At 43.6% G+C, this 20,320-nt stretch overlaps 1 protein-coding gene across 24 annotated transcripts in view; it reads left to right on the top strand.

Moving 5' to 3' along the window:
• The window catches only part of FHIT (fragile histidine triad diadenosine triphosphatase), a 1,501,610-nt gene that overhangs the window by 1,466,076 nt on the left and 15,214 nt on the right, over nt 1-20,320 (top strand). For all 24 annotated transcript variants that reach the window (XM_059940100.1, XM_059940087.1, XM_059940096.1 and 21 more), the window contains one exon: nt 12,108-12,214. In XM_059940100.1, the coding sequence (XP_059796083.1) occupies nt 12,108-12,209 (102 nt within the window). In that variant the 3' untranslated portion in view covers nt 12,210-12,214. The remainder of the gene's footprint in view (nt 1-12,107; nt 12,215-20,320) is intronic.

The raw sequence follows: 20,320 nt of genomic DNA, 5'->3' as shown, positions 1-20,320 counted from the left end.
ATACGGTAGGTCCTTATTGGTTATCTCTTTTATGTATAGTAGTGTGTATATGTCAATCCCAATCTCCAAATTTACCCCTCTCACCCCCCTTACCCACTGGTAACCATAAGTTTGTTTTCTACATCTGTGACTCTATTTCTGTTTTGTAGATAAGTTCATTTGTACCCTTTTTTTAGATTCCACATATAAGCAGTATCATATGATATTTGTCTTTCTCTGACTTACTTCACTCAGTATGACAATCTCTAGGTCCACCCATGTTGCTGCACATGGCATTATTCTGTTCTTTTTTATGGCTGATATTACATTGTAGGTATGTACCACATCCTTATCCTACAACCATGTGATAAGACTATACCCCATCTTTTCCCCACCCTCCCCCATACTGAGTTGTCCATCACCCTGAATCCCATGGTCCCCATTCCTTTACTCCTTTTTACCTAGTTTTAGGCATCTCTATGCATTCCTAAAAAACAACTCAAAAATATATACTTTTCAACTTTATAAAAAAGTATCATGCTGTATAATATCTTTTGGGAATTTTTTTTTCCCTTAATAGTATGCTATTGAGATTAGTCCATATGGGCTAATTGTCTCTATCAAACAATTATTTCGATCACTGTGTAATATTCCATCATATGAATATATCACATTTTATTCATCTACTTTCTGAATAAGTGGCCATGTCCAGGCTTTTGCTGTTTTAATCAGAGCTACTTTGAAGAGTCTCATATATGTGGGCAAGAATTTCTCTCGGGTACATACCTGGGTGTAGTATTGCTGGGTTTTAGGGTACTGTGAATGTCAGCTTTAGGAGATAATGCCAAACTGTTTCCCAAAAGGTTGTTTCAATATATTCTCTCACAGGCAATGCCAGCGCACTCCTGAGGGTTTATGTCCTCTCTAGCCCGCAGTATTGCCAGATTTAGGTATAGCTCAAATTCATCAGTACTCAAAAGTAGTATCTTTACATTAACTTGATCCTGTGTGGTGTGACTCTAAGAGCTGATGGTAGGACTTTTGTGTAGAAGTTGTTGGGGGAAGCGAGATTTAGACTCAGGGTGAGGAAGGATGGTCTCCTAGCACAGCTTGTCAACTAGGGTCCGACTGTCTGAGGACTGTAGGATGTCCATCCCTGGAACATTCAAGGCAGGGCATGACCGCCCCTTGGCAGCAATACGGCAGAAGGGATACAGATGTCACATGATGTTTGGACCAGAGAACTTTAAATACGTGTTTTAAATCCTGATTCTAGAACCAAGCTTTTTTCGAATATTCGTTTCTGGACCTTTAAATAGATACCTGAAATTACAAAAAGCTATTTTAAAGCATTCTGATCTTTTATCTTTTAAAACCAACCAAACAAATTCCTTTAAACCCTTGAGCTGCACTGAGGTGAGATTAATTAAAAGATTAGGACTCTCAAAAGATTTTTATGGGTTTTTCATACATGAAGTTATAACTCCCAGTAATAATATTTTCAGCTTTAATGGGAATATCAAAGATACTAAGATTTTAAAATCAAGCCATATATATATATGTGAGCCAACCCTGGGATTTTTGTATATGTGTGTGTGTGTGTGTGTAGTGCCTTTTGATCATCTTAGTAATAAATAATTGAGAGATGCACAGTAGGAAGCTGAAAAAGGTGAGGGTATCTTTTTTCTAGCCTGATGCTTCAAAAAAGTCATGAGCCCGGTATTGCATTTTAATTTTTCACTCAGGCGAAGCTGTGTGTGTGTGTGTGTGTGTGTGTGTGTGTGTGTGTGTGTGTGTGTGTGTGTGTGTGTGTGTGTGTGTGTTTGCAGTTGCCTTATATCTCCATTGTCTGTGCTGATTTCTGGATTATGGTCACTTACTTATAGGGTATATAAAATGAACAACTGAGCCCATTAACAAGGAAATCTCAGTTTCTTTTGAGTATTCTGGGGTTTTTTTGTTCTTTTGTTTTTAAAGGCATTTGAAATCCTCTGTGACAAAGATCTGTTGTCATGCCTGGTAAGCTTAGCGTTCCAGCCGCATCCAAGGCTTTATGTCTTCATTAAAGGTTTTTAAATGAAATAGAGAGAGGCTTTTGGGAGAGGCTGGCTCCTAATTTGTTTGTGCAGTGTACACCGGCCAGGTTCTTTGAAGGGCATTGGAACAGCTCCATCAGAAATGAATGGGTTTGTAAGTCACGGAGGGTAGGTTACTACCGAGGGGTGCACAGCAGCTTCAGAGGGTGCAGTTTTATAACCAGAGGCAGAACAATCGTCTTGTATAAAGAAGGAAGCATGACCAATCCAGCGGAGTGGTGAGCACACCTGGAATATAGGTTTTCTGTTAGTCATTTCTCATCTGCCCACATGTGGTCCCGGTGCCAGGCACCTGGCTGGCTGGTGCTAGGGGTGCTCTTTCTGCTCTGCCAGACATATGCTGGACATTCGGAGAGAAGTTTCCGAGGTCAGCCAGCATCCTCGCTGCTCCGTGGTGCTCACCACTTGTGCAAATAACTTGCTGCTCATCCGCTTTCCTGTGGAAAGCTTCCCGTTAGCAAGACCTGATGTTAACGTGAGGGAGAGACCCAGTAAGCAAAACTCAAGCCAGGGAGCGGCACTGCCCGTGCTCAAAGGCCAGACTGGCCTCCCCTCCTTCACCCTGCCAAGTCTGGACTCCCTGTGTCTTCACCCGATTGCTATTCTTCTGAGCCTAGAAAAAAATGGGTGCTGAACAAAGGTGATGCGACCAGTGAATCATCCAATCCCTCTTCTCTTCCAGCACTTGCGCCGCTGGTCCCACAGGGAGGGAGAAGCACCTGCTTCTTTTGCCCTTGCTCTGGGTGCTTCCTCACTCGGCTTCAGTCCCTGGCCTTCAGCCAGTTCAGAGGCCGTTCAGATACCTCCGTCTTTCTCTGGGTGTCGGCACTTGCCGATCGCTCTCAGCTTTAACTGTCACCTCCTCAGTGCAGTCTTCCCTGATCATACCATCTCATGTACTGATAGTTAGTTCTCTTTATTATTCTCTCTCATGGTTGTAATAGACTTGATTCCTTGCTAATTGCCTGCCTTCTCTCCTCGAACGTAAGCCTCCCGAACACACTCGGCCTTGCCCAGCCTGCTTACCACTGCACGGTGCAATGCACGGTGCCGGCACATGGAAGACATCTTACTACTTGTTGATTAATCGAATGAGTTCTGCAGACAAACGAGTTTCCAGTGTTTGGGGGACCCATATTTGCAACCCCCTAACCTAGTTCAGCTTCTCCGAATGGGTTTTATTTTGAGGCCCAGTTGTAGTTGCCTGGGGCATTGTGTTAAGCAGGTTTCAGAGGCCATGTCTATGGTGGTGAATTTTTGGTTGTGTACTGTCTTAGCACCCTCTTTGGGGATAAGCTGTCTCGCCTGGACCATGCTTCTAAAGTTTCTGTAAGGCGCCTTAAAAAAAAAGAAGCCATACTGTAGCAGGAGCAAATAGAAAATAAAATGTTCAGGAGATTCAAATGAAACCTGAAATTGGCCCTTTGCGTTTTCCCTTTCCTCATTCTGAGTACCACAGGTTGACCTCACTCTAGGGAGAAAGGAGGAGAACACTCTTGTTCAAACACCAGTGTCCTAAACATGGAGGGAAAACAGGCTTACAGAGCGTGACTGGCTGAGGAAATTGCTTTTTGAATAAATGCTTCCTTCTCTGAAGTTTGCTTCATCACAAACCTCCCTTTCCGAGGGCGCTTCATTTCATTTCTCGGTGACAGCATGCTTTTAGAAACAGGAGGCCTGAGGAAATCAAACTGGTAGAACTCTCTAGTCCCTGCGACTTCACTAATTTCCTACCCACGGAAAACCCAGGAAAACTCAGATAGGGTGGGGCCTGGGGCGAGGCGTCCGTGACCAGCAATTACTTACTGAAAACTGCCCTGGGAGACAACTGACTCCCTCCCCCGCCCCCCACCCGCAGAGGAGGCAACCCCAGCTCAGAGGCTGATCTCTAGTTGCAACTTTGGTTTTCTCTTCTGGACTGCTTTAGTACCCATGTTTTCAAAAATGTTAACCAAAGGAAAATTTTCAGAGTGGATCCCTGAGTGAGTGCACTAGGAGCCAGCAAACTGTATTTCTAATCCGAACCAATGATTGTTCCTAATTAGCCCTGCGATGTTCTCCTGACTTACATTCCTAAGAGACTTGGATGATTCATCTGGAAAACGGGGACGATGAACTTGCACAGCCAGTACGCTGGGAGGGAAGCTGTAACTTAGAGACCTATTCTGACAAATATTTCTTGAAAACCTACTCCTGGGTGTCAGACACAGCAAGCAGTGAGGATACAAAGATGGATGTTACTGTGATTTGGTGATTTCTACCATAAACATGGGAACTAGACAGGAGGCTTGTTACCAAATCAGCTATTGTTGAGTGCTTTTTTTTTTTTTTTTTGGATTTTTTTTAATAACTGGAAGAGCAAAGAACTCCTGGGTGGGTGCGATTGATTTCTCTACGGAACCCTGGCAGCCAGGTTACCGCTGTAAATGGCACTGTCAGCTGAAATGCTAAGCCCCACTATTAGGTAGGATCAGGTTCATCCCTTATAAACAGGAAGCTCACTGTAGTAAGCTATGAGGAAAATTTTAGCAGTGGGGTGTCCTAAGAATAAGCCGAGTTTGCCCTTCACTCTGTCTATGCCGATGATTCTCAAATGTAGCGACTCCTATATCAACCCCTAGTGCTCCCTCACAGCCCCCTTGCTGAGTCCTGTTCCTCAACTGCCCTGATGTCACGCTGTCAGGAAGTTCTAGACGGTGGCCGGCAGCACGGCAGATCCAGGTGGGCCTCCCTTCTCAGATGCACATTTCAGGTTAGCTTCATGGCTCGCTCCCCTGACCGGAAGTGACCCCTTTGATGTTTTAATTAAAATCACCTCTGCCTAGGGCCAGAAGCCACAGTTGCTTTTGGCTGAACTGCTCCTAACAAGCTTCTGATGGAAAACTGCAAACTTTAATGTCCCACCAATTAAAGCGATTTTCTGATGGCAGGTGTGCACCCCAGCAAACCGGAATTGTTCACCTGGGTTTGTACAGGTTATTAGGGTGTATGGGATGCTCTGACGACCATTCACAGTTTAGTCAGTTGACTAGTATCTCGTCCAAATTGTGATGCTGGCAGTCTCATTTGCCGCTTTGGCAATCGGCTTGACAATGTGATACTTTAATGGATAATCGGATAAGCAGTTGGGTTCTGTTATAGTACAGTGGTTTGGCAAATACTTTTGGGGGTTACAAATTCTTAAACATCAACACTCTATACTCCTTGAAAGTAGGATGTCATTAATTAACGTAATAGCTTATTTCAGCATTTTGGCCCCATTGGCAGCACTAAAAAAATCTTTTCCTTCTACTCAAGCAAGTTAGGCTCAAGTCAAAGCTTTGGCAACTAATCAAATGATGAATGCTCCATCAGTTACCAGAATTTCTCTCCATAAAGGGCAAAGGACTGGGCTATGGAAACTCAACAGTGAACAGAGGGAACTGCAGGTAATTTGGTTGCAGTAATCTAGTGGTTGGTCCAGAGTTTCAGCTCACAGGATCCCTCCCATGGAGAGAAAGAAGGGAGGAAATGAACATATTTTTGCCCAAAGAAATATTTGAAGAATCTCAGGGTTCTAAAGAAGCAGAAGTGGCAGCAAGAGTTTGATGACACAAGTTGTTTTTTTTTTTTTTTTTTGCCTCAAGTGAAAGCAAGAGGTGATTCATTAGGACACCAAGAAAGCCCAAAGTGGTGATAATCTGCTCAATACCCAGCACTTAGAGAAAGGACATTTGGTGTTTGGGGACAAAATATGTGCTCAAAGGATGCTGGCTGTATGTGTATGAGAGAGACAGAGAAAGTGAGACAGCATCAAGATCATGAAATATAACTCAGTGCCAATCTAAATGGTCCAGAAAGGGTTCTTAGGGACTTTGGGACTTTGGGAAGCGTTCTGCACGTATTGAGCAGAAACGGAGTGATTTTTCACACTGGTTCAGAGCAGCCTTGAGCAGGGGAGCCAGGATCAATGTGTGCTTTACAGAGTGCCTGGAAGGAAGCATGAGACGCAGAGGTCCGTGTACAGCGAGGGGCCGAGCCTTGTCACTAACTGCACACACTGCACTAACCGACCACCACACTGACTGTGGGCACCTGAGCCCCGCTCCACCCCTTCCTCGTGAGCCTCCCAGCTCCCACCACTTCTTCTCTGGCTGCTGCACTAGCTTGTCTCCCTCTAATTCCCCAGCCGGGCTATTCTTTATGAAAAGTTATTCTGGTCCTTTTACTTCCCTGCTTCTGGCCCTTTAATATCTTCCCACTGCACCAGAGATAAAATCCAAACCTCCTAGCCATCCCCACCAGCTGTAAGGGACCTGCTATCTCCCGCAATTACTTTTCCAGCCAGTTACTCAAATGCCAAGCGTCCTTTTCCCTCCAGGTTGCTCTCCACTTGCTGTCCTCCTAGCCCTTTGCTTCATGGACCTCTAATCATTGCTCATGTCGCAGCTGAAATGGCACCTCTTCATGAGGCCTTGCTCCAGACACCCCCTCCCCCAAAGTTCCACCATCCCTGCACGTCACTCTGCTCTGATTCTCTTCAGAGCTCTTATCATATGAAATTATTTTGACTTCTAAGCATCTGTCATAAAAAAAAAAAAATTCTGGAGCCTTCTACTGTTCAACTCAATAAAAACCACCACGCCCACATGGCTGTCGCGTGTTCTAAAAGGCCCAAGCTTCACCTTTGCCGTCACTTCCCCCACCTCCGCTCCAGTTCCCACCTCTGGACCATCTCCCAAGGTGAATGCCATGTTTAATGCCATATGTCCCACATTTTTACTTAATATATTTTCTAAATTGACTCTTATTTTTAACTTAGATTTACTTTAAAAGGAAACTTGAGATGGCATCATAAATGGGAGATAAGCCTCAAATAAATAAGATCTAAATAAAACAGTCTTATATTCTAGCTAGAGTCTGGATGGCACCTCTCATTCTGTTAGAGGTCACACTGGTACCATGTTCAGGACAAGCTCATACTGATGGAGACTTGCTTTTTGATTACTCAGACGACTGAAAGGTGATTGGGGCGGGAATATCTTTCTCAATAGGGTTCAAAACTTTTTGCAGTTTTGAACTGTAGAACTGGAGGCCATCTTTTGGGCCACTGGGGTGTGGGTCCCTTCTTTCAGCAATGGAATGTTAAAGCTCCTCAAAATGGCAACTAAGTTTCAGCTCTCTCAACAACTCCGATAGATGGGCAGGCATGGCTAGGATGCCAGGGCAGCATTCGTCACGAAAGAAAGAGTAGGACCAGAGGAGGGTGAAGCTGGCGATGGGCACAGGTTACAGGAGAGCTGGCAGATAGATACCTCATGTGTTTGCTGAAGCTGTTCCCATTGCCCAGAACAACCCTGTCCTTAAAAATCCCATCACCATCTTTGAAGCCAGTGCAAATCCTGATTTTTGTAAGTCAACCGCAGACCCTACCCCAGTAAGAATTATTGTCTCCCCCGGATATCCTGAGAGCACTATGATAGAACTTCTAGTCCGGTATTTATACCACACTGACTTGGACTAAATGATGTGTGTATGAATGTCTGCCCTGTTGGGTGGTGAGACCCCAGAAGGCAAAGGTTTTTGTCTTATTCATCTTTATAGCTTTCATAAGAGCTAGAACGGTGCCTGGAGTTTATCATGTGCTCAACAAAGGCCTGTTGGCTAAATTGAAAGCAGTAACAGAGGGTCAGATCTAAAAAAATTGAGGATTTACTTCCCATTGAAATTATTTTCCTTGCAATACTTTATATAAACACCTGTCTGAGCAGAACGATCAACCTGTAAGAAACGGTTTAAACTCTCTGCTCTTTATGTTGTTTTACAAAACTAATAACAATGAAAGATATTGATGAATTTTAGACCACCACCCAAGTTTATATTCAGCCACTGGCTTCTTTGAGAAGTGGCTTTAAATTGTTTTTCTGCTCTTTGAAGATAATTTGGCATTTTACTACAGGTTAGTTCTAAATTCTGATAGAAGCGTTTAAATTATTGCGAATCATTCCTCCTACTGTATTCCATTACAGAGCTATAAAAATGTCAATAGTCAAGGCAGTTTGAGCATTACATCAGGGAATTAATCATTGCCCCACATGCCTCGTGAGAATACACTCAATGCACGGGAAGTAGCACAGTGTCAAAATCGACACGTATCAGTACTTCAATCAGAAATCCTGTTAACACTACCTTCCCCCAAAATCATTTCAGGCAGATAAAGCAGGATGACTGCAGATACAGGTTTTTTTTTAAATCTCTTTTCAAAGCGGTATAGAAATAGAATTCACTTCGAGGAGCCATCACAGACTTCCCTCTGTGGAATGTGAATAAAGACTTTGGTTCGACTTTCTGCAAACTTTGTAACTTTGGCATGAGCCTTCCTCAAAGAACCACGCTTCTGAAAAGAGTTTCAACTCTTGCTGTTGCATAAGGAGAAGGGAAGGAATAGATGTTACATCAGCCTTGGTGCTGAGCATATTCATGATTTAACTTCTGTGGCCTCACAGCAGGGAGGAAAGAGATGAAGAACTATACAGCATTGAATCCCAGGCACCCTAGTTGAAAGAACTACTGTTATTTTATGTACTACTAAGAAAGAAAAACGCTGCCAATTAAATTATGACACACCATTGATAGTAGGACATGCTTTGATTTCAGATATGTTAAAATGGGAAAAACTGTGCATCTCAGGACAGACGAGCCGTGGATTTTAAACAGTGCTAATGATTTCCTCTGCATTTCATGCAAAAATAATAATAAGCCCCAGAATGCATAAAATGCTAGCCTTGAATTTGACCTTCCTTCAGACAGCCTCCTCCATCTTCTCCAGGATTCACAGCTAGGTGGTTTTGGGAACAACCGAAATAAAACCAAGCACTTCCTACGGTCCCTTCCTAAGGGGTCTCCAAGACTGAGTTGCCAGATAAGATACAGGATGTCCAGTTAAATTTGAATTTCAGATAAACGACGAATATTTTTTAGTGTAAGTATGTCCCAAATACTGCATGAGATATAGTAAAACAAATTAACTGAGTGCCCTGTATTTTTATTTGCTAAGTCTGGCAGCTGTGCTCCCGGAGTAATTCTGACTGCATTTGACCTTCACCACATGCTTTTTACTTTAAGGACCTTAACCTTTACCTGTCAGGAGCCTCCAGTAATACTTCAGTCACTTCTTACAACAACTCTGAGAGGTAGGAATTATTGCTGGTATTTTAGGGCTGAAGGAGCTAAATTTCCTCCTCAGACTTGAATGTCTCATTAGATTCGTTTGGTTTGGTTTGAATTCTGATCATGGATGTTAATCCCTTCACACAGTAGTTAAGGTCCAAAAGATAAAGGTCACTGGGAAACCACGAAGATGGTAAAGGCACTTTTACCCCTGGAAACAACCTCTGTGGGTTGGTCATTGGTCACTGTCAGGGGACAGTATATCCAGCCTATAATAATAACAATAATAATGATACTAATAGTCATGGTAGCAGCAGCAGCAAACACTCAGCACCTCTTACTACGTGTCACGCACATCACTAATCACACGTCTTACTACTCCCTTTTTACAGTTCCAGAGCAGGGTTTGCAAAGGAAAGCCTCCGTACTGTCGATTGAGTCGCAGGCAACGGGCTTAAAGGCAAAGGTATTATTTCTGTTACATGTATGGCCTCTGTGTATACACACAAACTTCTCCCAAATGCACTGCTTCTCAAGAGCTAGTGCCTGAGAAGTTTGAAAAGAATCCCCACACCCAGACTGCCCCCCAGACCAATTAAATCAGAATCCCTGGGGCGGAGCCAGGCGTCTGTAGTTTTTAAAGTTCTCTATGTGATTGCAGTGGGCAGCCGGGGTTGAGCACAGCTGTTCTAAGGAAAGCCACACGCTTCCATCTGGGGCTTTTAGGAGGGAAACCCCTAAGTTTTCAAATCCATATACAACAGAGCTCTGCAAATACAATTAGTTTTTGTTTTACTTATTTCCTGTTTCCCATAGACAACTTATAAGCGTTGGCACAACGTTGCCATCTGTAAGGCATATGACAATAGCAGACGGGAGCCTAGTAACCAAGGAGGCATTAACGTTTGCAGGCCCTAAATTTTTTGCGTTCATCTGGTACGATCTGTGTAATGAGACCACTTAATGCTGGATTTCAACGTCTTCCGACGGCACTACCACAAGTGGGAAGGCCATATTTTCTGGGCTTTGCATCGTTCTTTGTCATCCTATTGAATTGTTACAAGATGGATTTATAACAGACCTAAAGGTAGTATCAACATGAAAATTAGCTCCTGAGTAGAAAAATAGCAATCCCGTTTTCCTCGCCTGTAGCCATTGCGTCATATCTGCTTCTGCAAGGAGGGAAATGACTTCTTAATGTGGTTTTCTTCCACTAAGGAGAATTAAGTCTACGTGGCAAACGTAAAACCAGCGTGCTGGCAGCCAGATTCTGAGCGGAAGATCCATGACCCTCATAAACATATTTGTGTCCTGGTTATACGCTAATGAACCTCATTTAGGCTCAAACTTACGCCGAGTAGAAATAGTGCTCAGCTGGAGGGCCAGGCTATCGTTCCCTCACTGTTTTGCCTTCTGTATCAAAGTTTGCTCTGAAATAATGGGGACATTTCTCCATCTGCTGCAAGCTGCCGGGGTGGGGTGGGGGGTGGGGTCTCTGGGTTAGAGGGAGAGTGAGTTGGGCCTGAAATAGCAAACTCCACTATTTTAGTCGTGAGGCTTTCTTCCTGAGTTGGCAAGATCCTTTGTCAAAGGATCTGGCTTTTGGGTGACGGTACCCGGTGAGCTGGAGCGGGATCTGGGGAACTATTCACTCTTTGGTGGCACTGCAGTTGCTCCAGGATAGACTAAAAGGCAAAAATTGCCAGGGACACCCCTGGCACTACTGCTCCTTGCTGGGTGATCTCCAATAGGTGAATGAACTTCCTCGGAACTCAGTTTCTTCCTTGGTGAGAAGGAGTGAAGCAGTGCCTGCCTTGTGTATTGTAAGGATTAAATGAAATGATGCACAAGGAAATAATACAGGAAGAAGGAACCGCCCTTTACATCACCAATACTAGTTACCATTGGTGCTATTAGTTTGCCTCAATCTCCTCAAATGACTTAACACGAGATAGTACATTGTGCCTCCTGTAAGAATTTATACCCTCAGCATTTTACAGTGTCTAGAGCCACGCACAGGAATAACAAATTTAGTTAATAAAACTAAATTGCAATAGGAGACTAAGGGGAAAAACTGAACTCTTCTAAAGAGAGTTCTGACAACACCTCTCTCTCTGATAGAACTGAAATTTTATTCACTCAATATGTAAATCTGAGACATATACAAAATGTTTTTTAAATAAATATGGGTATCTGAAGAGGATTTTAAAAGGGTTCCTTTGTCTAAGACCAACTGTTAATTTTTTGATGCTTCCTCATTTAATTTTTTATTTAGTTTTTCTTTGTTTTTTACCGTTTGCCTGCTTGAAGCCTCTTTTAATGCATGTACTCTTTTATTTCTTACTCAGTACTCATGGCCCTTCTATTTATTTTTCTCATAAATTAGCCCGGGCTGTTTTGGTTCGCTGAGCAAAACTGCTCAGAGCTCATATAACAGAGGCTAAGCCGAAGAGAAGAGGACGTAAACCTCAGGCCAGCTTGGGGAACGATTGTGGGTAGGTGGCAAACGTAATGCCTGCAGCGTCTGGGAAGTAAAACGAATGGCTGATGCTGGCCAAGCGCAATGTTCGAGAGCGGTGAGGGTTTTGGTAAATGGCAGGATGTCCCCCGTCTGTGACGCCCATTCCCAGCCTCAGCAGATAATTACAAGGCGGTGAAGGGACCACATGTAGCAGCCTAATCTAGTTATTGTATTACAAAAGCTGGAACTGTGGATTTGTACACAAAACCTCCCCATTTTCAAATTCTGGCAACTAATACAATGAAAAGAAAGACACACGCGCCCCCGGCCTCTGATTTGCGAATGCTGTTCGGCCGCTCCCCCAAGACTTGTTCACGGAGATCCCAAGGGCCTATTAATGAGCCTAGTTTTCTTCTCCAAAGCTCCAGAAACATGACAAAGAGAAGGAGGACTCCCCAACCTTGTGGAGATCGGAGGAGGAGATGGCAGCCGAAGCTGCGGCGCTGCGGGGCTACTTTCAGTGACGCAGGTAAAGACTGTACGTTCACTTCATCATCGCTCAGAGCCCCGCCCCCCGCAAGAGCCTCACTCAAGAAATAATGCGGATGCAGAAAAGCAGCCGCATCCGCTTCCTACGGTGGTGGTTGCACAAACGTTAAAGCCCGAGTGGAGAGGACCCTGACCCTTGCAGCACTTGGTCCAAGCTCTGGGTCTCTCTTCCCGCCTCCCCATCACCTTCTACATACCGCTCCGGTCTGTTCCCTTCCTTCCAGCCCACCCCAAGCCCTTGTCCCCTCTGTCCGCTGTCCTCTCCATTCCTGCCCCTCTGCAAGCCAATCGCCACAGAGCAGCTGGAGATCGTTTGTAAGGGAGGCAAACCCGATCCTTTAAAATATCAAAACCCTTCCAGGGAGTCCCATTGCCCTCAGGCTCAACTCTCAGATTCCTGTCAGGCTGCAAGGAGCCCTGAACCAGCTCAGCCGCACCCAGGTGGGCTCTCCTTTCACTTGGGCCTCCTCTCCTGGCTGCTATTTGGTAAACTGGCCCCTTGGCTTTGGCTGCCAGGAAGCTCAGGCCAGGCAAAGAGAATTCTCTCTTTCCATTAATGATGTTTTACTACTGGGAGATCACGGATTTAAGACTCTGATAGAAAGCTATAGCCAATCTCCTTTCCAAATTTTTACACAATGTCAAGGGATTCATGCATCTTCTGAAATGTCTTAATAAAGAGGGTGCCCATGAAATCTTGGGGCCTACCTTGAGTAAAAAAAAAATGATTCGTTTTCTGAAATTCAAATTTATCTGGGTCCTGTATTTTATCTGGCACCCCTGTTAATAAACCTCCTTAGGGATTATGGACCCCAGATAAAGAGCCTCCTCTCTAAATTGTTTTTGTTTTCTAAAATTGTCTGCTTCATCTGGTCTTGTGTGAATGTGTTTATGTTATAAGCAGCTGAAGTAGATCAGATACAAATTAAAAATGCAATTAGTGAACAAATACTGGTAGCAGTTGAATTATGTCAAATTGTATCAACCACTTGGTGATTATGATTTTTAGCTAGAAAACACACTGGTTGTAGTATTATGTTTTCATTTGGAAATGTAAGTCTATTTTGGTGAGTTTAAAATACATGTGCATTTCTTGGTCTTTCTCTCCCCACCGCCTCTTCAAAGACCCAGTGTCAACTACCTCTCCCCCTCCATTACTGTTCACATATGCTGTGTGCTCAGGCCCTTGCATTCTAGAAAGCTTATTTCATTCTCCCATGTCACTGGCTTGTCAGCTCTGCACCCAGTTGCCTGAAGGGATATAGCGTGGTGGTAGCAGAAGCTGTCTTTGATATTTTATTTTTAACCTTTTCCACTGCTGTTCACCTTCTCATCTCTCCCTTTCTCTCCTCCACCTCCCCTTAGGATCAAGCTAGTTTACCTAAGAACACAGGCCTATGGGCATGAATGCAAACCTTGTTCTATTCCTCTTCTGAAAGCCGGTGTGTCATTTTGGGGTGTCCTGTTCAAATGCGGTCACCATTCTTCAGACTCAACTTTTTAGGCTGAATGTTTTCCTTTTTGGGTTTCTTATGTAATGGGCACTTTCAGGGAGAGGCAAGAAAGCTCCAGGCTTTTCCTGAGGCTGGCTGAATTGTAGGATTCTATCTTACAATGTGTTTTCTAGACTGTTTAAGAGAATTTAAACTTCTTACCCAAGTTTCCTGTACGCTTTGCTTTGTCAGCTTTTGCTTCTGTCTTGCCTTGAGGCCTAACTCCCCTGTCTGCCAGGTGAATCAACTTGCCTCATAAGTCTTGCTAGAGAGATATTCACCTTAACTTGTCACACAGACTATATTGCCAGAGAGCCTGTGGGTTTCTCAATGAACTAACATTAACCTCTCTCTTTAAGGGTCTTTTGCTACAGACGAAACAAATCACCTTCAGTTCTCCCAGCAGTCAGACGAATGAGAGCAGGAGGGATAGTGAGGCCAGTGAGCACACAGTAGTAACCTGGCGGTGAGGGACTTGAACATGGGCCCTAAGATTTCACCACGAGCGCCCTCACCGCCTGTAGTGTGAAAGGGACCGTATATAGTTCTCTTTAGAGACAAAGGGGAAAGGAAGCATTCATCTAGGAAACCTGATCACGGAGTTGGTCCACCTGGATCTTTGATACCCACTCTCCTCCCTTTTCAAAGTGCACCTATCCACCGAATGTTTACACAACATTAAGGGGTTCGTGGAACTTTCTGAAGTTGGTTAACAAATAGGGCTGTCATGCAAGATATGGACACACCTAGACTTAAAATGGTATTCAGTATTTATCTGAAATTCAGATAAACTTGGCCTCTCCGAGCTTTCCTGAGTGCACCCTCAGCAGCAAGTCAAGTCAGCGTCGGGCAGAGCCAGTTTAAAGGCTCTGATGTTGCGCGCACACACAGGCAGATACCACGGGGCTCAGCCCCGGAGTCGATGACTATCGCCCACATTACCGAGAATTTACAAGACCTGGGTTCTGCTATTCTCCCATCTTGCAGGTGATGACAGAACTGAGACTCACTCAGGGACTTAAGTGTTACTCTAAGGTAAATGGCAAGTAAGTGGTAGAGCTCAGACCTGAACCTAGTTCCACCCCGAAAGCCTTTCCCTTCGTCTCTCACCACCCACCTTGCTTGGAAGAGCCCGTGTGTCCAGCCAGCACTGCCACCCTATCCCAGCACCCCCGTACCTTCCAAATCGTCTCTTCAGCCTCTTCACTGGCTCTACTGGCCTCGCTGGCTGCTCGGCCAGGACGTCCCTCCCCTGCTGGGCTTCCTCGCGATCCTATTCACCACCCTCCAGCACCTGCCTCCCCAGCAACGGCCAGCCATGCTGCAGCGGGCTGAGCTTGCACCAGCTGACTTCCAGACCTGCCGACTCCTGCCCTCTATTCTCCACCACTCGACCACGTGCCTAGGTCACATGCCCTTGGGCATGTGCAGTGTGTCGCACAAATTTCATTTATTCCCATTTTGTCATGATTTTTCTCATCTTTGTGTACCACTTACTACCTACCTGATTCACCTTTACAATTTCAGGTTATCTTAAACTTTATATCTGAGCCTCAATGAGAAACGAGTATTACTTATTAGAAGTTAAGCATCAAAAGAAAACAGGAAAGAAAAACAGTGCAGATGAATTCCAGCTCTGCATAGTTGCTTGCCTGTAGCTATCAGGACTGAGGTTGCCGGTTATCCTTAGAGAGGCTGGCACCAAACCAAGGCTCTCCATTTGCCCTATTCAAAAGGATTAAAAGAGAATTACCTACAGCAGGATTCAGTGTAGATCAGCTAAAATGATCTTAAACAGGCCAACGATACCCATCTTTGGAAAACAGCAGCAGAGGTCAGAATCCAAAACCTGACCAAGCTGACTCCAGACCTGCTCCAACCCCTAAGCTAGTGCTCCCCGTGTCTCTCCCCCGGCACAGGGAGAAGCATGGGGGAGGCCAGAGTGAGCTTCCCTGGGGATGGGAGGCCACTATCTGGTACCTAGATGGAGGACTCTGGGCAGGAAGCCCTGCACCACGCCCCACAGGCACGCTCAGTCTCTGGGCCGATTGGATCTGCTTGCCCTTCGTCTACCTTAACAACCAGCGTGCTGCCGAGAAGAATGTGCAGCCTCATGCCCAGGGATGCCCTATCTAGGAAACGGGACTGTAATAGGCAAAGAGCTGCTCTCTGCCGAATGCTTGGTGGGGAAGTACCTAGCAACCCCTCAGTAAGTAACCAACCTTGTTCTATAGCTTCTTTATGCATAAACCCAGACTAATCCTCAGCATGACAAGACTGCCAGAGGACCACAGAGATAAACCTTCCCAAACTAGAAACCGTTTCCTCCGCCTCCTGAAGCCATCCTTTGTTTGCTTCCAGGAATCCAGCATTTGCCTTCTGCTTAGGTGAATTTATGCATTGCCTCCCCCTACTGGGCTGAGTTCCTGGGTAGGGGTTTTGCGATGGCTCTTTTAGTGTATGTTATAAATCATATTAGATGACAGTGGATCTGCATGTCTTATCTAACCTTGCATCCTTCCTGGAACATAGTATTTTTCTCTAGGTACTTAGTACTTGGGTTTGCTGCCGCTACACACCCTTGTTTATTATCACCTCCTGTCCCCACTCCCACCCCATGTTGTAATTGAGTGGGGTGTGTTGTTTGTAAAATATGCAAGCATCGCCCCTAACGCTGATAGAAAGTCAGAGCAGAGCAGGTCTCCACACCCTGCTGTGTCAGCAGAGTTCGTCTGTAATTCATCAAACTCTCCTCTGTGCGTGCCTTTACTTTATAGATAATTGGTTGCCTCTCATTTACTCATAACACAGCCGTGCAATTTCAAAGCAACTGAGTCAGCCCAAAACAGCATTATTAGTAGCTACAGATGTACTGTCAAGGCAAAATTTTGACACTAGAATATTTGAAAAACATCACCATAATTTCAGCCACTGGACCACACATATCATAATCATGGATAGTCAAAGTGGACGAGAAAGGACAGGTTTACTTACTTAGCACACGTTCTGGTCACTGAATTGTACCTTTTGAAATCTACCCCAACAGCTTAGAAAAAATCTCAGCCTTCTCCAAGAGGGTCTCCTCTCAGCTCAGCAGCCTCCAATGAGAAAGACCCAAGGAGCAGATCATAGTATTCATGTTTCCTCAGGGAAGAGGAAGAGTTAACTTCAGCTCCTTGGCCAATTCAGTCCTAAACCCACTAGGTAATCCCCATCTCGGGATGTCTTCAATACCAAGGAAAGTGTTGGCCAGCACTCCTTCAGCCCGTCCCCAAATTGATACAAGAAAAGATTTTCTTTAGCATGGAAGTGTAAGAGATGATCCCTTGCCCTTGTTTAAGGCTAGTGATATTTTAGTATGTTCTAAAGCTCTTTAGATAAAGGATCCATCATCTTAAACAAAGATATTTTAGTTTGCTTTTTCTTCCTCTCCTGCCTATGTTTCTACTGGATTATGCTGCCTCTTCCCTCCTTCTGTGTAGACTATGTTTACAGAACCAAATTTCAGTAGCAAGGAATTAAAAACTCAGTTGTTTGGATTAGCTAAATATAAATCAAGCCCCTATGGCCTAAATTGGGAATGCTAAACCATAGGATCATAGAGACTTTAAAATTAATCAAATCTAATGTCCCATTAAATGATTTATTTTATCATAACCCAAAAGAGGTATAGTAGGTTTAAAAACCTACCTTTATAAACATTCTTTTAGATAAGTCTACCCCATGGCTCCAAAATGGGTTTTTAGTTCTGTTTCATTATTTTTAAAATGCTTTACCAAGATCCAGCTTTCTCTAAAATGTCCCTAATAGTTCAGGCAAAAGATTTCCCAGGCCAGTAATGGTTAAAAGAATCTACAGAACTGTTCTGTTGAGATTTAATTCGACTGGTGGTAGAAAGGACTAGTGTCCTGTAGTCAATTTTAACTCTTCTGAATCTCGGAAATACATGGTCCATCAGCATGGAGTCTTTTTCAGAAAAGTGTAGTCCAAATCCCAAAAGTAATTTTTAAAAGTTTCAAGCTTGGGACTTCCCTGTTGGTCCAGTGGTTAAGGATCCGTCTTGCAATGCAGGGGACGCCGGTTCGATGCCTGGTCAGGGAGCTAAGATCCCACATGCCTCAGGGCAACTAAGCCCACGAGCCTCGGCTACAGAGCCCACACACTCTGGAGCCCACGCGCCACAACTAGAGAGAAGCCCGTGCACTGCAATGAAAGATCCCGCATGCCTCAACTAAGACCCGATGCAGCCAAAAAATTAATTAACTAATTAATTAATTTTTTAAAAAGTTTCAAGCTTTCCTTGCATCTTGCAAAATGATGATAAAGCCTGTCATCACCATCATCTTCATCCTTATCTCATCTCCAGAAATGGATAATTTATCACATATCAATCTGCATACTCTCATATGGCAAAAACCTTCTAGAAATGTCTACCCACTCCCAAGACTTTTCTTTTTCTACTTGCTTCTCTCCACTCTTCCACTCTTCTCATTTTGTCTTTGTCTCTGCCAGAAAGGAAGGTGGGGGGAAAAGACCCTCCTGGAGGTCATGGGCAGTTAACATGAAGAAAGGCTATGAAAATTCACCTGATCTTGGACTCATCATTTACTACTAGCTAATATTTATGCAGTTCACTCCAGCCTATGCCTAACCTGTCCCTCAGCCACCTCTTATATAGTTAGTGCTCCATTATTTTGACACTCCAGGGGCATCAATCAAGTTATCATGTGGGCATGCAACCAATCAATTCAGGATCCACTAGCAAAAGCAGCTCTAAATTGTGCTCCTTGTGGATTTAATACTTCTCTGAGGATCCAGAAGACCCTGTAGTATCTTCTACTACCTCCAATTTATAATGAATGGTGGGCCACGGAGACTGCAAGGGCCCATCAGCTGTGCCAACGTGTAGATGCATTATGTTCCCTCTGATTTCTATTTTAAAGATAATAAATGATGGAAATGTTTGAGTTATGAGAAATTAGTTCAAACAGTAATTAAAGAACAAAACCTGTAGGGCAGGCTGTTTTGAGACCACCAAAAAAGAAGTGTGATTTCTGCTTCTAACAGACCAAATAATTTGAATCAACCTACCCACTGTGTTCAACTAGAAAAATTACACAAGAGTATAAGAAAACATCTGTTAAAGGTAAAAAGGTATCACAAGAGTACAGGGTCAAGATCCAAGAAAGGACAGAAATGCAGAGAGAGGAGCCCAGGATGAAGGGTTGCCTTTCCCCTGAAGGCATCTATGAGTCTTAGAGAGGCAGATGGAGCTAAAGCAGTAAAAGCTGGGGTGCCAATGGCAGGGCCCTTTCTAAATCTCCCATACCTGGATGGGAATGTGAAGATCTGGGAAAGTGATACCCTTGGAAAAAGAGTGAGCCAGATGTAAACCAGCCCTGGTATCAACTGCAGCCCAATTTCAAAACATCTGGGCAGTTGAGAAAGTCTCAGTCCCAGAAATTGAAGTAAGGTGATTCTAAATTGCTAGTCCCATTGGGTTCCTGGAAGAAGCAAAGAAAAAAATAACCTCTGGAAGAAAATAAATCCATTCAAGATCTTAAATTATTTCTGTAAATAATTTTTTTTCAAATAGAATGCCCAATATGAGTGTGTATACATACACACGCATACACACACTCTGCACAGTAATATGAGGAGACAAGTCAATATAACCGAGGTTAGAATCCCCAGACACAGCCATTAAAATAACTGTGTTTACTTTCTTTTGGGATAGAAAGGACCAGGTTGAAAAAAAAAATCAACAGAAAGCAGGAATCTATTAAAAATACAGAGATGATGTGAAAAAGAACCAAATAGAAATTCTATAACTGAAAACTACAGTAGCCCAATGAATGAATTTAGCAGCATAATTTTTACAGGCAAAAAGAGAATTAGTGAACTTAAAGATGAGCCATATGAAAATATTCAGAATGAACCATGAAGAGATGAAAGGAGAGTGGGAAAAAGTATGAGAGGTCAGAAGATACAGAACATACTGAGAAAGTCTAATAGATACTTATGTACAGTTCCAAATCAGGGTTCTAGTGGAAGATATACTTTAAAAGATAATGGCTGAGAATTTTTCAAAACTGGCAAAAGTCATCAGTCCAACTATTCAAGACCACACCAAACCCAGAGTGGGGGGTATAAGAATACGCACCTAGGCACATCATGGTAAAACCGCAGAAAATCAAATCCAAAGAGTAATTTGTTAGATTTAATAGTAAAAAGAAAAAAAAAAAAACAACTTATTTTCAATGGAGTAATAATTAGACCAAAGACAACAACAGAAAAATCAAAAGACCATGGAATTACATCTCTAAAGAGCTGAAAAAAATAGCTGCCAACCTAGATTCCATACCCAGTTCATATATTCTTATAGAATGAAGGTGAAACAAATGTATTTCCTGACAAAAGCTGAGAGGATTCACCACCAGCAGACTCATACAAAAGGAATTCTAAAGAAGAAGAAATCAAGTAGAAATTGGAAACAATTTTGAACTGAATGAAGAAGACTAAAACTTGTGGATGCAACTAAAGGTGTGTTTAGAGGGTGATTTACTTTTAATTATGACTCATATGCATTTATT

The sequence above is a fragment of the Balaenoptera ricei genome, chromosome 11, assembly GCF_028023285.1.
Source record: "Balaenoptera ricei isolate mBalRic1 chromosome 11, mBalRic1.hap2, whole genome shotgun sequence".
In the NCBI taxonomy this organism is placed as follows: domain Eukaryota; kingdom Metazoa; phylum Chordata; class Mammalia; order Artiodactyla; family Balaenopteridae; genus Balaenoptera; species Balaenoptera ricei.
The sequence above is the reverse complement of the archived record's forward strand: the minus strand, read 5'-3'. Positions and strand labels throughout refer to the sequence as shown.